Source organism: Epinephelus moara, chromosome 20, assembly GCF_006386435.1.
Source record: "Epinephelus moara isolate mb chromosome 20, YSFRI_EMoa_1.0, whole genome shotgun sequence".
NCBI lineage: Eukaryota > Metazoa > Chordata > Actinopteri > Perciformes > Serranidae > Epinephelus > Epinephelus moara.
In genome coordinates this window covers 1,763,411-1,779,001 of record NC_065525.1, presented here as the reverse complement: position 1 = coordinate 1,779,001, position 15,591 = coordinate 1,763,411, and the positions used below count along the sequence as shown (strand labels likewise).

Here is a 15,591-nt window from a genome sequence, read left to right as displayed (position 1 = left end):
TTTTTTTGGGGAGTTTTTCCTTATCCGCTGCGAGGGTCATAAGGACAGAGGGATGTCGTATGCTGTAAAGCCCTGTGAGGCAAATTGTGATTTGTGATATTGGGCTTTATAAATAAAATTGATTGATTGATTGATACGTGGGTTGGGTGCCTACCTGTATACTGGAAATGTAAGTAAGGGATGACGTTTATTTTTTTATTTATTACAGCTGACAAGACATCTAGGTGCACGCCCCCCGACGGCAGCATGCCCCGACGCGCGTGGACTGCGAGGGCCCTTTCATCGCTGCTTGCAGCTTTAATCATTATTATTATTATTAGGGCTCGAGCACCGACCAAAGGCCGGGTGAAGGCCCAATTGAAACTGCTTTCAATTGGGTCTTCGCAACGACGAAATCGTCCGAGGAGGACCCTATTGAAATCGCGCTGTTTATTATTATTTAGGCCCGAGCGACTACGAAGTCGTCCGCGGAGGACCCTATTGAAATCGTGCTGTTTATTATTAGGGCCCGAACGACGACAAAGTCGTCCGAGGACCCTATTGAAATCGCGCTGTTTATTATTATTATTATTATTATTATTATTATTATTAGGGCCCAAGCGATGACGAAGTCATCCGCAGGGGACCCTTTTGAAATCGCGTTGTTTATTATTAGGGGGCCAAGCCCGAGGGGCCTCGGGGAACGCGTATGCAAGCAGACGCGTTTCCTAGGACCAGCGGTGCTAGGAACCCTATTGTTTTTATAAATATTTTTATAGTTCTCTATTTTTATTTTTCCGTTGATAAAAGTGGTGCTGCAGGCTAAACTGTGCAAGGGAGGGTGTTGCAATTTGGAGGGTTGGTCCAGACCCATGCACGTACCTCAGACGCAAAAAACTACATATGTCCGCCTGCAGGGAGCGCTAAAACCAAGGCCAACGCGTTTTGGCCTATAACTCCCACACCGTATGTCGTACATTCAAAAACAGTATATCCCCAGATTCCTTGAATAGAGCTGAATCACGTTGCAATCGCCACGCCCACTTCCGCCTTAATTTTTTTCCACAAAATCTGAAAAACTGGAAAACCTATTTTTTTAACTCCTCCTTGGGATTTTGTCCAATCTGCGTGAAACTTGGCACGTACACTCTTCACCTGGACCTGATCTAAAATTATCAAAGGAATTAAGTTCCGTCAAAATTTTTTGCAAATTATTAATGAACAAATTTATGTAGCTGGCTATAAAAATGTAAACTGTTGCATATCTCATTCAAACTTAATGCTGTCAATACCAAATCTCAGATCCTTAGTTGGCATGACACTGTGAAGGTATGAGCCGAATTTGGCGAATGTTGGCCACTAGGAGGCGCTACAAATATGGAAAGTTTATATCTCTTAAACGGCTACACCCATTTCTATGAAATTCGGTCAGTATGATGTAGGGCCATTCCTGAGGCCATGTATAGAAGGTGGACATGACTAGTCAATGTGGGCGTGGCTTATCATAGGATAAACAACAAACATTTACTACGGCTGAACTATTATGCTGAGGGCTGTGAAATTTATAGGGTACATAAAGAATAGGACACAGATCTTCCATACCAAAAATTGTGCGTATGCTCCACTAGGTGGTGCTATAACGGATGCAAACGCGTTTTTGCGTGTAACTTCCACATTTTAAATGACACATTCATAAACATTATATCCATGTATTCCCTGAATAGAGCTGGGTTTTCTGACACAGGCCCCGCCCACTTCTGCTGCATATTCTCTTTGCTAATTCGCCACATGTCCAAAACCTACTTTTTCGAACTCCTCCCACAGTTTAAACACCACCTGCATGAAACTTTGCACATAGAATCTCCAGATGTGTCTGATCAAAAGTTATCAAAAGAATGTTGGCACTCCAAAAAATGCGCTAGTTATAATAAAACTATTTTTTTTCTAGCTAAAAAACACATATTGTTTCATATTCTGGTCAAAATGAATGCTTTCAACTTCAAACTTAAGTCACTTGTTCCCGAGGTCATCAAGAGGCTCTATGCCAAATTTGGTGCAAATCAGCCTATAAGTGTCGCTATAACAGATGCAAATGTGATTTAGCCTGTAACTTCCACATTTTAAACAACATATTCATGGACATCAATGCAATGTATGTCTTGAATAGAGGTGGGTTTTCTGACATAGGCCCCACCCACTTCTGCTGCAATTTTCCCTTGCTAAGTCACCACATATCCAAAACTTAGTTTTTCGAACTACTCCTACGGTTTAAGTGCCATCTTTGTGAAACTTAGAATCTCCAGAACGTAGAATCTCCAGATGTGTCTGATCAAAAGTTATCAAAAGATTTGTGGCATTCCAAAAAATGCGCTAGTTATAACCAAGCAATCTTTTTTGCTAGCTAAAAAACACATATTGTTTCATATTTTGGTCAATTTAAATGCTTTTAACATCAAACTTAATTCACTTGTTCTGGAGGTCATCCAGAGGCTCAAGTCTCAAGTACAAGAGTTGAACAAAATTTGGTGAGTGTGATGTGGGGTCACTCCTGAGGCCGGACATAAAGTTAAGTAATAATTGGTCAAAGTGGGCGTGATTTATTACAATAAATCCAAATTGCCACACATTCAGCCTCTCACACTTCTGGCACATTTCCCATTACAGCAAATACCGCGGCTCGGACGTCGGCCTACGTCCCTGCGCTCGCCCTGAGCCCGTCGTGCTTCGGGGCCGACTTCTGTGGGCTCCGTGGGGCACAGGGGCCGAGTTGCGTGGGGAGGCTTGGCCCCCGTTCATAACTGCTTGCAGTTCTAGTTATGATTATTATTATTCCGACATTTCGTGTCCCATTTTCGCTCCTTTCCCAAATTTCAAAATGCTTCTAACTTTCCACATTCGTCGGGCCACATCCGAAATTCGATATTTTTGGGTGATTGCACATGGTCGACGCGAAATGCCGAAATAGTGCCCCCTACAAATTTTCAAAATACCCTCCCCATTGGGGTTTATTTGTTGTAGGCAAACGAAATTTGGTACGCACATGTATCATGCCGGGACGCACAAAAAAGTCTCTTAACGTCATGGTAAAATCCCAACAGGAAGTCAGCCATTTTGTTGTGCAACGATTTCCACAACTTAAATTTGAACGTACTCCTCCTAGGGATTTCGTCCGATTGACTTCAAATTGGCTACAGATCATCCAGACATGATGATCAAAAGTTGTGCTTTGCATGTCTGTAGGTCAAAGGGCATGGCTGCTAGGGGGTGACAAATTTTGGCGACCTTTCAGTTTCTCGCCATCAAATTTCGAACGGCTCTCACGCCCACATACTTGATCCTAGCAGCTTCAAACTTGCTGGACATGATGATGGCTCCGCCCTGAATTCCCCAATTTGTTAATATCCCACTTTACACATAGCGCCCCCCGGTGGAAACAGGAAGTGGCCAGTTTTTACTTTAACATGTACTGATGACACAAACTTGACCCCATCAACTTCATTCCACTTCTAATGCATGCAGAACAAGTTGGTGAAGCTACCTTATGAACGCTGTGCAGCCTCGCCACCAAATATGTTTGGCTTTTTGATGGCTTCAACGACCTTATATCCTCATGAAAAAATTGATACACAGGTCAAGAATGGCGAGCTCTTACATCTGATAGGGGCGTCGCCCATGGGGGGGACAAAATGCCTCTATAGCGCCCCCTTGAAATTTTCAAAAAACCCTCCCCATAAGGGTTTTTTTGGAGTAGGAACATGAACATTGGTACACATGTGTATGTTGCCCAGACGCACATAAAAGCCTCTGGCACCAATGGTCTACTCCAAACAGGAAGTCAGCCATTTTGATTTTGACGTCATTTTGGCATGATTTCCACATGTTGTATTTTAACGAACTAGTCCTAGGGATTTCATCCAATCGACTTCAAATTTTTTTAAAGATCATCCAGACACCATGCTGATCAAAATTGTGCTCTACATGTCTGTAGGTCAAAGGGCGTGGCTGCTATGGTGCTGCCATTTTTGATCCATCGCCATGCATATTCAAGCAGCTCTCTCTCCCACATAATTCATCCAAACTGCTTCAAAATTTCTGTACATGACAAGAGCCCCGCCCTCAACACCTCCATATGCTTGAAGGCAATCTTGCTCATGGCGCCCCCTTGTAGAAACAGGAAATGCCATCTTTTACATTGACAAACGCCAACCTCAAGCTCCTGACCTGATCAACTCCATTTTGTGGCCACATGACGATCAAGTTGATGAATCTCCACAGTGACACACATGTCCTGTCATGTTGCAGGCCACAGCAGTGGCGACTTTTCATCCTTCACCACGGAACATCAACTTGATATAAATCCTTCATGTATTGTCCGATTTGCTCGAAATTTCACATGTGTGATGAGGGTCCACCCCTGAACGCACCTGCCCACATCTGGTTTCGCTCATGCCGCCCCCTTGTGGAAACAGGAAATGCCCTATTATACATTGACATTGTCAGATTTGCTCGAAACTTCCCATGTGTGATAACGGTCCACCCCTGAACGCACCTGCCCACATCTGGTTACGCTCATGCCGCCCCCTTGTGGAAACAGGAAATGCCCTATTATACATTGACATTGTCAGATTTGCTCGAAACTTCACATGTGTGATGACGGTCCACCCCTGAACGCACCTGGCCACATCTGGTTACGCTCGTAGCGCCACCTGGTGGATGAACGAAACATTGCGTTTTTTCGCTCCTGCCAGGTTTTTTCTCCCTTCTCACTTCGCGCCACAGCCCCCACGTGCCTAAGGCCCCCGCGGTTACATGGGGGAGCGAGGGCCCGATCACAGCTGCTTGCAGCTTTAATTATTATTACTATTATTCCAACATTTCGTTTCCCAATTTCGCCCCTTTCCCAAATTTCAAAATGCTTCTAACTTTCCACATTCATCCGGCCGGATCCGAAATTCGATATTTTTGGGTGATTGCACATGGTCACCACTAGGTGGCGCTATAATCAAGAAAAGTGCGTTTTGGGTCATAACTCCCATATACTTTGTGGCACATTCAAAAACCTTATATCCACGCGTTCAGTCAATTATGCTGAATCTCGTGATATAGGCCACGCCCATTTCTGCTTATTGTTTTTTTTCCGCAAACTCGCAAAATGTCGCAAACCTGCTTTTTCGAACTTCTCCTAAGCAATTTCACCGATTTGCACGAAACTTTGCATCTGTGGAGTCTCCTGACAATAAGTTATTAGAAGAATTTCGATATTCCAAAGAATACTTAAGTTATTACATAGCAACTTCCTGCAGATTTAGTACAAAACAGGAAGTGTTGCATATCTCCACACTGGTGTGTCCGAATGACATGAAACTCAGTTTACTACTTCCTGATGAAACCCTGAGGCTCAGTGCAAAATTTCGGGTGATGACCGCAAGGTGGCGCTCTTTAAATTGAAGTATTTTATATCTCAACATCGGTTGGGCAGATTAACACGAAACTTGGTATAATTATTGTCAATGCCCTCCTGAGGATATCTGACGAAGGACTTACCGATCCGCCACTAGGTGGCGCTCTGGTGGCCGTCTAATTTAATATTTGGCACTGTGCCAACACCATAACACTCATGGAAATAAAATTGATAAGGGTGGTATAGACTGGCCCCTGTAACTCGCACACCAAAAATGACCAGCAGATGGCGCTATTTTCAATGCAAAAGCGTTTTTGGCTAATAACTCCCACATAATAAGTCGCACATTGTTAAAGCTTCTATTTACGTGTTCTCTGAATTCAGCTGAATTGTGTGGTGTATGCCACGCCCACTTTCACGGTAACTTTCCATTCACTAAATCACAATAAATGAAAAACATACTTTTTTGAACTCCTCCTAGGCAATTTCACAGATTTGCACCAAACTTTGCATGAAGCATCTGTGGACTGTCCTGACAAAAAGTTGTTAAAAGAATTCTGATCGTCCAAAAAACGCCCAAAATATACAACAACAAATTCCTGCACATTGTTTTCAAAGCAGACAGTCTTTCATATCTTGAACAAATACAGTCGGATTACCACAACACTTGCGCTGATTGTGTTCGATGGCCCGATGAGGGTTTGTGCAAAATTCGGTGCAAATCGGCCAATAGGTGGCGCTCTGGTAGCAGTCTAATTAGTGTGAATGGAAGTAAATTGGAAAATCTTCAAATCCTCTTCAAAACTCATCGACTTTCAACCTCTTCTTGTCCCTCATACTTTGAGCTAGAGACACCATGTCAACTTTTAAAGAGTCAGAAGGCCTTGAACTATTGGGCATGTATTCAGCTTCTACTTTTTGGAAAAACACATATGTGGGTTGGGTGCCTACCTGTATACTCGATATGTAAGTAATAGATGACGTTTATTTTTTAATTTATTACAGCTGACAAGACATCTAGGTGCACGCCCCCCGACGGCAGCATGCCCCGACGCGCGTGGACTGCGAGGGCCCGTTCATCACTGCTTGCAGCTTTAATTAGGGCCCGAGCACCTAGCGGTGCGAGGACCCTATTGAAATGCAAGGATTTTTTATTATTATTATTATTATTCTTCCTCCAAATGAATTGCCTTTTTGGGAGGCTTAACATACCCGAAAACTCATGAAACTTTGCACACATCTCAGAACTGGTGAAAAATTTGATATTTTAAGGGTCTCGTGTGCGGGTTCCAAAAAATGGCTCAGTAGCGCCCCCGTCAAAGTTAGGGGTCTCGCCACTAAACAGGAAGTAGTTTATAACTCCAGCATACATGGTCCAATTTTGGCCAAACTTCACAGGAGTGATGACAGTCCTGCCCTGAACACATGTACATGTCAATAATTAGAGATAAGCGCCCCCTACTGGCAATGGGAAATGTCATGTTTTAGACTTTAATGTACATCTCCTACAGACTTGACCAGATCCACTTTAAACTTGGTGAAAAAAGTGAGTGAGTTTTCGTCGAAGGGCGTGGCCACGGCCTGGCGGCGAACTTTGATGTTTCGCCGTGATGATAAACGTTGCTGTAACTTGACTCCACGTGGGAATATTTTGCCAAAACTTCACACATATGATGACAGTCCAGCCCTGAACACATCTACAGAGGAATTTTGAATCACCGCCATAGCGCCACCTTCTGGCAACAGAAAGCTACTTTATACATTCTTTGACCTGCTTCTAGCAGGTTGATCAGACCCACCTCAAACTTGCTGGTCTAAGTCCTTAGACCTTGATGATGCTTAAAAATGAAGCTTTTTAGTTTTCATCAAACGCTGTAACCGTGGCGCCGCCTTGTTCGCCATCAAGGGACAAGGGATGCTTGAAAACTCATCAAACGTGGCATACACATCACAGGTCACAACTCCTGTTGTCTGATGTGATTTTTGTGCTTTGATGCACCAAGATGGCTCAACAGCGCCCCCTAGAATATTTCAATTAAGCAGCCCCCAAAGCTGCTTTGACCTGCATGTATGAAACTTGGTACGCATCTGTAACACTCTATTACGTACAAAAAAGTCTCTTGAAGCCATGCTCCAAACCCAACAGGAAGTCAGCCATTTTGAATTTACTTGTGCCACTTTTGTGCATTTTTGCCCATTTCCAGGGCTTGTAAATTAACGAACTTGTCCTACAGATTTAATCAGATTGGCTCCAAACTTGGTGTATGTAAGCGTGACTACGTTGTGACCAAAAGTTATCACAGGATTTGCCCAATGTTGAATGGTGCGCCCGCTGCCGAGCGTTGAATCTTGAGGTCTCGCCATGAAAAACGAAATTGCTGTAGCTCTGGCATAAATGGTCCAATCTCCACCAAACTTCACGATTCATATTAGTCCCGCCCTGAACACATTTTCATTACCATATTGCCTGATAATCATAGCGCCACCTAGTGTCGAAAGGAAGTACTTCTTATCAGACACTTATCTTTGGATTAACCTGAAATTTCAATGCTGTGGTCTATATTTGATGTTCACAAACATGACATATCATTAGAGTCTACGTGTGCTGCAGAGGATTTAATTTTGATGTCTCGCCATGAAACAGGAAATTGCTATAAATTTGGAGTAAATGGTCCGTTGTCCACCAAACTTGACATGATTCATATTTGTCCTTCCCTGAAAACATTTATATGACCGTATTTCCTGATACTCATATAACACCTTGTGCCTAACTTTTATCCGCCAAAAATGGCAAAATTTGCAAAACCTACTTTTTCAAACTCCTCCTCGAGATTTTGACTGAACTGCATGAAACTTGGCACCTAGACTTACAAGATGGATCTGATCTACAGTTATCAAAAGAATTTTGCCCAGTCAAAAAATGTATGAATTATTGACGAACAAATGTTTGTAGCTAGCTATGAAAATGCAATTTTTATCTTTGTCAAATTAATAGCTATCAAACCCAAACCTGAGATCCTATGTAAGTATGTGACTGTGAGGGTGTGAACCGAAGTTGGTGAACATTGGCCACTAGGGGGCGCTATAAACACGGGAAGTTTATATCTCCTAAACGGCTACACCGATTTTTATGAAATTTGGTGGGTATGATGTAGGGCCATTCCTGAGGTCATATATTGAAGGTGGTCATGATTGGTCGAAGTGGGCGTGGCTTATTACAAGATAAAAAACTAACATTTATTTCAGCTGAACTATTGTACTAAGCGCTTTGAAATTCATAGAGTACATGTAGAATAGGACACAGACCTACCATACCAAAAATTGCGCAGATACTCCACTGGGTGGCGATATAACAGATGCAAACGCATTTTTTCCTGTTACTTCCACATTTGAAATCACATATCCATAAACTAAACTCTTGAGGCCAGCAGCAAAATTTGTTAATGATTGGTCAAAGTGGGCGTGACTTATTGCAACAAACGCATTCAGCCTGTAGTACTTCCAATGCACTTCCCATTACGGTGAATACTCTCCCTCCAAATGGACAGCTCCTCTGTTTCCCCCTCCCCTCAGGTTAAGAGTCTGGGTGTCATCCTCGACAGCACACTATCCTTCCACTCTCATATCAATAATATTACGCGGTCTGCATATTTTCATCTCTGCAACATTAATCGTCTCCGCCCTTCCCTCAGCCCCCACACCACTTCTATTCTTGTCCATAGCCTTGTCCCCTCCTGCATCGACTACTGCAATTCTCCCTCACAAGTCCCTCCATAAGCTTCAAATGGTCCAAAACTCCACTGCTCGTATCATCACCAAAAACCCCCTCATTCCACCACATCACCCCTGTCCTCCAGCAACTACATTGGCTTCCGGTTGAATCCAGGATTCAATTCAAAATTCTCTTTTACACATTCAAGGCCATCCATAACCTCACCCCCCCCCCCATATTTGTCCCATTTCCTCCACATTGCCACCTCCTCCCGCTCCTTCCAATCCTCCCCTGTGCCCACCTCAGCACCATAGGGAGTAGAGCTTTCTGCTGCTCTGCTCCTCAACTCTGGAACTCACTCCTCCCTGACATCCGCAACATTAATTCTCTTGAACTGTTTAAATCCAGACTCAAAACTCACCTCTCTGATTGCACTTTCCATTTTTTTTCTGTATTGTTTCTTCTGTGTTGTTGTCTCTCCTTGTTGTTATTTATTACTTTTTTTACTATTGTACAATGACCTTGATTGTTTTGAAAGGCGCTTCTCAGATAAAATGTATTACTAGGGAGGTCTTATATATATTACAAACCCAAATTTGACCCCCTAAACATGCTCAAAAACTCACCAAAATTGGCACGTATGTCAGGACTGGCGAAAATTTGTTAAAATGAAAAAAATAATCCCAAAAGTGCCAAAATGGGCTCTCTAGTGCCACCTAGGCACACTGAAATGGCCGCTGCGGCCCGTAGGAATGTCGTATAAAGACAAAACCAAAACTGGCTTGTTCATCTCATCAAGACCTACAAATCATCAAACTGAACTGGAAGTGAGCTATTTGCCGTTTCAAAGTAAGATTTTGCCTCAAAATGCTGTTTTTTCAAAAATTATCTTCTCCTAGAATGTTTATCATATTGGCTTCAAGCATGCACACATGCCAGACCAACTCCTGCTAAACAGATCTTCTTCATACCTTCGTAATTACTTCAACAGTTTGGATTTTATGACCTCTTCAAGGTGACGTGCCACAAAACCTCCTGACAATCTTTGCGCCACCTAGACACACTAAAATGGCCACTGCTGCCTGTAGGAATGTTGTAGAAAGATCAAACCAAAGCTGGCTTGTTCGTCTCATCAAGACCTAAAAATGACACCCCTGACCTAAATCCAAGAGGAAGTGAGCTATTTGCCCTTTCAAAGTAACATGTCGTTTTTCAAAAATTCTCTTTCTCAAAAAATATTTCCTCCTACACCGTTTATCTTATCAGCTTCAAACTCGCACACATGACAGTTCAACCCCTGCTGAACAGATCGTCCGAATAACTTTGTCATTACTCGAACGGTTTGGATTTTATGGGCTCTTAAAGGTGACATGCCACAAAACCTCCTGAATGTCTTTGCGCTACCTAGACACACTAAAATGGCCCACCGTTTATCGTATCAGCTTCAAACTCACACACATCACAGGCCAACCCCTGCTGAACAGATCTTTCGAATAACTTTGTCATTACTCGAACGGTTTGGATTTTATGGGCTCTTAAAGGTGACGTGCCACAATTGTTGGGATGGTTTGGGAGGGTGGTGGTTTGGGCACCTGTAACAATTGTAATCACTTGAATGATGCAGCTGCCCTTTTCTTGTGAATACTTTTATTTTCAATATATGCTGCAAACAAATGTATGGTTGGTTTAATGGAAAAATTAGTAAAGAATTGTTGAAGGAAAAATAAGGAGAAGCAAGGGAGCAAATGTGTCTTTACATTTTGTAGCAAAAAATAGAACAATATAATGCATCTGAATGCATCTGATTAAGTGTGCAAGGTTTCTGTGTGTAACACTTTTTTTGGATGATTGATTAAAAAAACACATGCAAAAAACTGAGTCAGCGTGCAAACGCCTTTATACTGTCCAAACACTGAACAAACAATTTTTCAAAGAGCAACAGGTCACAACAGGCTACAACAGTGATGGCACCTTTTGTACTATGAAACTGAAAATACAAAATAAATGGAATAACAAAAAGTACAACTCGTTCATTAGGGGGAGTGTTAGAATAAGCTGCAGCTTGGCTATATATACCAATGTAAATGCCATTTGCTTCAGTAATTAATCATCCCTTTCTGCTTCTGTGTTGCACATTAAGTGCATTAATCTATATACTGTGTATTTTGCGTGTGACTGCGTGCACCAGACCGTGTACCCAAAACCGTGATGGTTTGGCACCAAATACACAAACATTTACAGCCCCACTACACCTCAATGATGGTTTATATGTACAGCGGGAGGCAGGGTACACATGAACAGGTTACCAGTCAGTGACAGTAACACATAGACAGACCCCCATTCACCTTTGGATGTTATGTTTATTTGCTCAGTTCACACTCTGTCCAGTCAGCTATTATTTAAGTAGATATCAGAGAAGCAGAGCACTGATGTCCTTCCCTCCCTCTCCTGTATTTGTCTGTGTCTCTCTCTCACAGAGGCTAATGTTTCCTCAGTGGTATCTAAGGGTTACATCTTCGGCCTCATGCGGCTTTATGAGGACTGGCACAGAAAGGACACTCAACATATTGCAGTAACAATCCTCCACGCACTGCTGCGCTGCCTCCATAAGGTCACCCACAGTACTGCTGGCAGACAGGCTTTCGTATCCCAGGGAGGCATCAGACTGTTGTATGAAACTACACAGGTAAAGTTCAAATCACCCCTTATTTGGGGCTTATCTGTCTCTCCTTCTCTCTTCTTTCTTTGCTAGTTCTTTCAGTTTTTCATAGAAAATACTGTCCTGTAAGTACTGTAGCTATTACCACTCAGACAACCATGTCTTAACATGTCAGTGTAGTTCCAGTCTTGTTGCCCTTTTACCATGTTCATGGAACCTTTAATCATCTTCACTGTAGGCCTGTTAGTTCCAGTCTCAGAGAAAACCCTTTTGTCTACAACATCAGTAGAAAGTCATACTGTAAACAGCCACTCTGATGTTGAGGCTTCACAAGTTCACTTTTTTTTCTCGTGTCAGTGGTCCAACCTCGGCCCTGTGTCAGGCTTGGCCCAAATAATAAACACTGTATTTTGGTTGGGTTATTGCTGTGGCAAAATGCAAGTGGACTCTCCATCAGCTTTGATCATGTGACGGCTAACCATGTGGTCATTGTTCCAACCAAGTCAATCAAGCAATCAATCAATCAATCAATCAAACTTTATTGATATAGCACTTTACATACAAAAGAATGCAACACAAAGTGCTTCACAAAATAAAAACAAGGGTTCTAGAGGGTTCATACCATAAAAGCAACTCTGATAAATAGCTGGGACTAAGACCATTAAGAGCTTTATACACCAATAAAAGGATCTTAAAAATCAATTCTCAATTCAATCAATCAATCAATCAATTTTATTTATAAAGCCCAATATCACAAATCACAATTTGCCTCACAGGGCTTTACGGCATACGACATCCCTCTGTCCTTATGTAGCGTTCACACTGGGCACGAGTGAAGCGAATTACTCGCTCGTAACACGCCGCCCGTAACGCGCCGCCCGTAACGCGTGAGTTTAGACACCTGACCATTTTGTTAATTTGCGTTATCGCGTCATTCGCGCGAGTAGCGGGAAAGCCAGCTGTGCTAACTGGAGCTAAGCTAGTGCTAACGTTCATAGTACAACCATTCTGCAAACTAATTAAGGACACATATTTACAGAGCTTACCAAGTAGACCAGTCTCCTCGGCGACTTTCACCCAAGCCTGCTCCTTTTTGTTGCGGTCTCTTTAGAGTAGACATGTAGTATCATATAGCTCCGGGTAGCCACTGACGACCATGGCTGAGATAACCACCATCGCTGCTTTGTACCTGCTCTGGAAGTCCCAGATGCGTCGGAGGGCCAAACGCCATCGTTTTTGGGTTCACCCTATCCTGCAGAAGCGCATCCAGCTTGGCGAGTTTCACCATCTCCTCCAGGAACTCCGTCTGGATGATAGCCGCTTTCAGGCTGACTGGGGCCCAGTTTGAGGACCTGTTGGCGAGGGTTGGCGCCAGGATCTCCTGGCAGGACACCAACTACAGGCGTTCCATTTCAGCTGCGGAGCGTCTGTCCATCTGTCTTCGGTGAGTAGCAGTTTATTGTTGTGTCAACAACTGGACATTGTTGACACACGCCAGTGACATCGGCGTCACGCGTCACGCGCATTCGCCTCAAAAGTTCAATATTTTCAACTCGAGCGATGAGGCGTTGGACGCGAATTTCGCGTCTATCGCGCAGCGCTAGACACCTCTATCGCGTCTAGCGTGACGCGATGGATGCGATAGAGGCGCGCGTCCAACGCCTCATCGCTCGAGTTTTGCGAATTTGCTAATTTGCTAATTTGCGAATTTGCGTTTGGTGTGAACGCAGCTTTAGGACCCTCGCAGCCGATAAGGAAGAACTCCCCAAAAAAACCCTTTAACAGTGGAAAAAAAATGGTAGAAACCTCAGGAAGAGCAACTGAGGAGGGATCCCTCTTCCAGGACGAACAGACGTGCAATAGATGTCGTACAGAACAGATCAGCATAATAAATTAACAGTAATCTGTATGACACAATGAGACAGAAAGAGAGACAGAGAGAGAGAGAGAGACAGAGAGAGATGAAGGACAGACGGTAATGACAGTAGCTTACATCATTAATGAAAGTAATAATATTAGTTATAATTCTGGCTATTGTGGTACAATATGTTGAAAGTATATATTAATGTTTGATAGTATACATATGTGAGAATAATCATATGTGTATAATAACAGTAGAAGTATGACTAATCATAACAGTAGCAGCAGGAGGCATCTGGCAGGACCACACACATCACACTATCCAGGCACCGCTGCCATATGAGTTAACCTGAGAGACAGTGGAGCACAAAGGCTCCGGAGAAGAAGCCGAGTTAGTGATATACAGTATGGCCAAGTTAGCAAGATGCAATAACAGGACATGAGAGAGAGAGAGAGAGAGAGAGAGAGAGAGAGAGAGAGAAAGAGAGAAAGTAACCGATGTATTATAGGAGGTCCCCTCAGCAGACTAGGCCCAAGTCAGCCTAACTAGGGGCTGGTACAAGGCAAGCCTGAGCCAGCCCTAACTATAAGCTTTATCAAAGAGGAAAGTCTTAAGTCTAATCTTAAATGTGGAGATGGTGTCTGCCTTCCGGACCGCAACAGGAAGATGATTCCACAGAAGAGGAGCCTGATAGCTGAAGGCTCTGGCTCCTGATCTACTTTTGGAGATTTTAGGGACCACGAGTAACCCTGCATTCTCAGAGCGCAGTGTTCTGGTGGGATAATATGGCACTATGAGCTCTCGAAGATATGATGGAGCCTGACCGTTTAGAGCTTTATAAGTTAACAGTAGGATTTTAAATTCAATTCTGGATTTTACAGGGAGCCAGTGCAGAGAAGCTAAAACAGGAGAAATATGATCTTGTTTCTTAGTTTCTGTTAGTGCCGCTGCATTCTGAATTAGCTGGAGAGTTTTTAAAGACTTATTAGAGCTACCTGATAATAGGGAGTTACAGTAATCCAGCCTAGAGGTAACAAAAGCGTGGACCAATTTTTCTGCATCTTTTCGGGTCAGGGTAGGCCTAATTTTCGCAATATTACGAAGATGAAAAAATGCACTTGGTGAGGTTTGTTTTAAATGAGAATAAAAAGAAAAATCTTGATCAAATATTACTCCAAGGTTTCTTGCGGTAGTGCTAGAGGCCAGAGCAATGCCATCTAGAGAAACTATGTCATCAGATAAAGAGTCTCTGAGTTGTTTGGGGCCAAGAACAATAACTTCAGTTTTGTCTGAATTTAACCCCTTCGGACCCAACGTCCATTGGAATGGACATGACATATTTCTGTCTCTAAACCAATAAATACCCTGTAATTGAATGATGTCAGTAATGCTGGTTACTGATTGGATCCTTATTATCCAATCACAATCATGTCATGACTTTGAGCACGGTCTGAGGGAGTGACAGACATCGGACAAGACAAGCACGGTGGAGCAACTGCAGAGGGGGAGGAGTAAGTGCCCATTTTCAATCAAAAATATAAATTTATGTTCATGCTGGCCAAACAAATTTGCTGTCAGCATAATTGTAACTGTAACAAGTGATAATATTTGAAGTTATTTTGAACATATATCATATCATTAATTTACAGGATTTTTTCAAAGTTCGATGTCCATTGCAATGGACATCAGGAGTTGAGCGAGTTTAGCTAACACTCACATGTTTAGTGTCAGTATATAAAGAAACAAAATACCTGTAAGCTTTCCATAGGTAAAGTATGGTGTCACAGTTTATTTATTCATGATTATAAATTTTTAAATATATATTTTTTTGTACATAATGTTCTTGTAGAGTATCGACTCGAAGACTTCCTTGAACGTCTCGTAAATGGAGAGTTATCCAAACTTGACTCCTTGAATTCAGGAGATGAGGAGGATGGGACCAGGAGTGAGATAGGTGGTAAGTTTAGAAGTTGAGTGTT

At 42.7% G+C, this 15,591-nt stretch overlaps 1 protein-coding gene across 1 annotated transcript in view; it reads left to right on the top strand.

Moving 5' to 3' along the window:
* LOC126408049 (cytosolic carboxypeptidase 4) overlaps window positions 1-15,591 on the top strand; it is a 663,851-nt gene that overhangs the window by 177,031 nt on the left and 471,229 nt on the right. Inside the window, exon 8 of the mRNA XM_050073404.1 lies at window positions 11,570-11,778. Within this exon, the coding sequence (XP_049929361.1) occupies window positions 11,570-11,778 (209 nt within the window). The remainder of the gene's footprint in view (window positions 1-11,569; window positions 11,779-15,591) is intronic.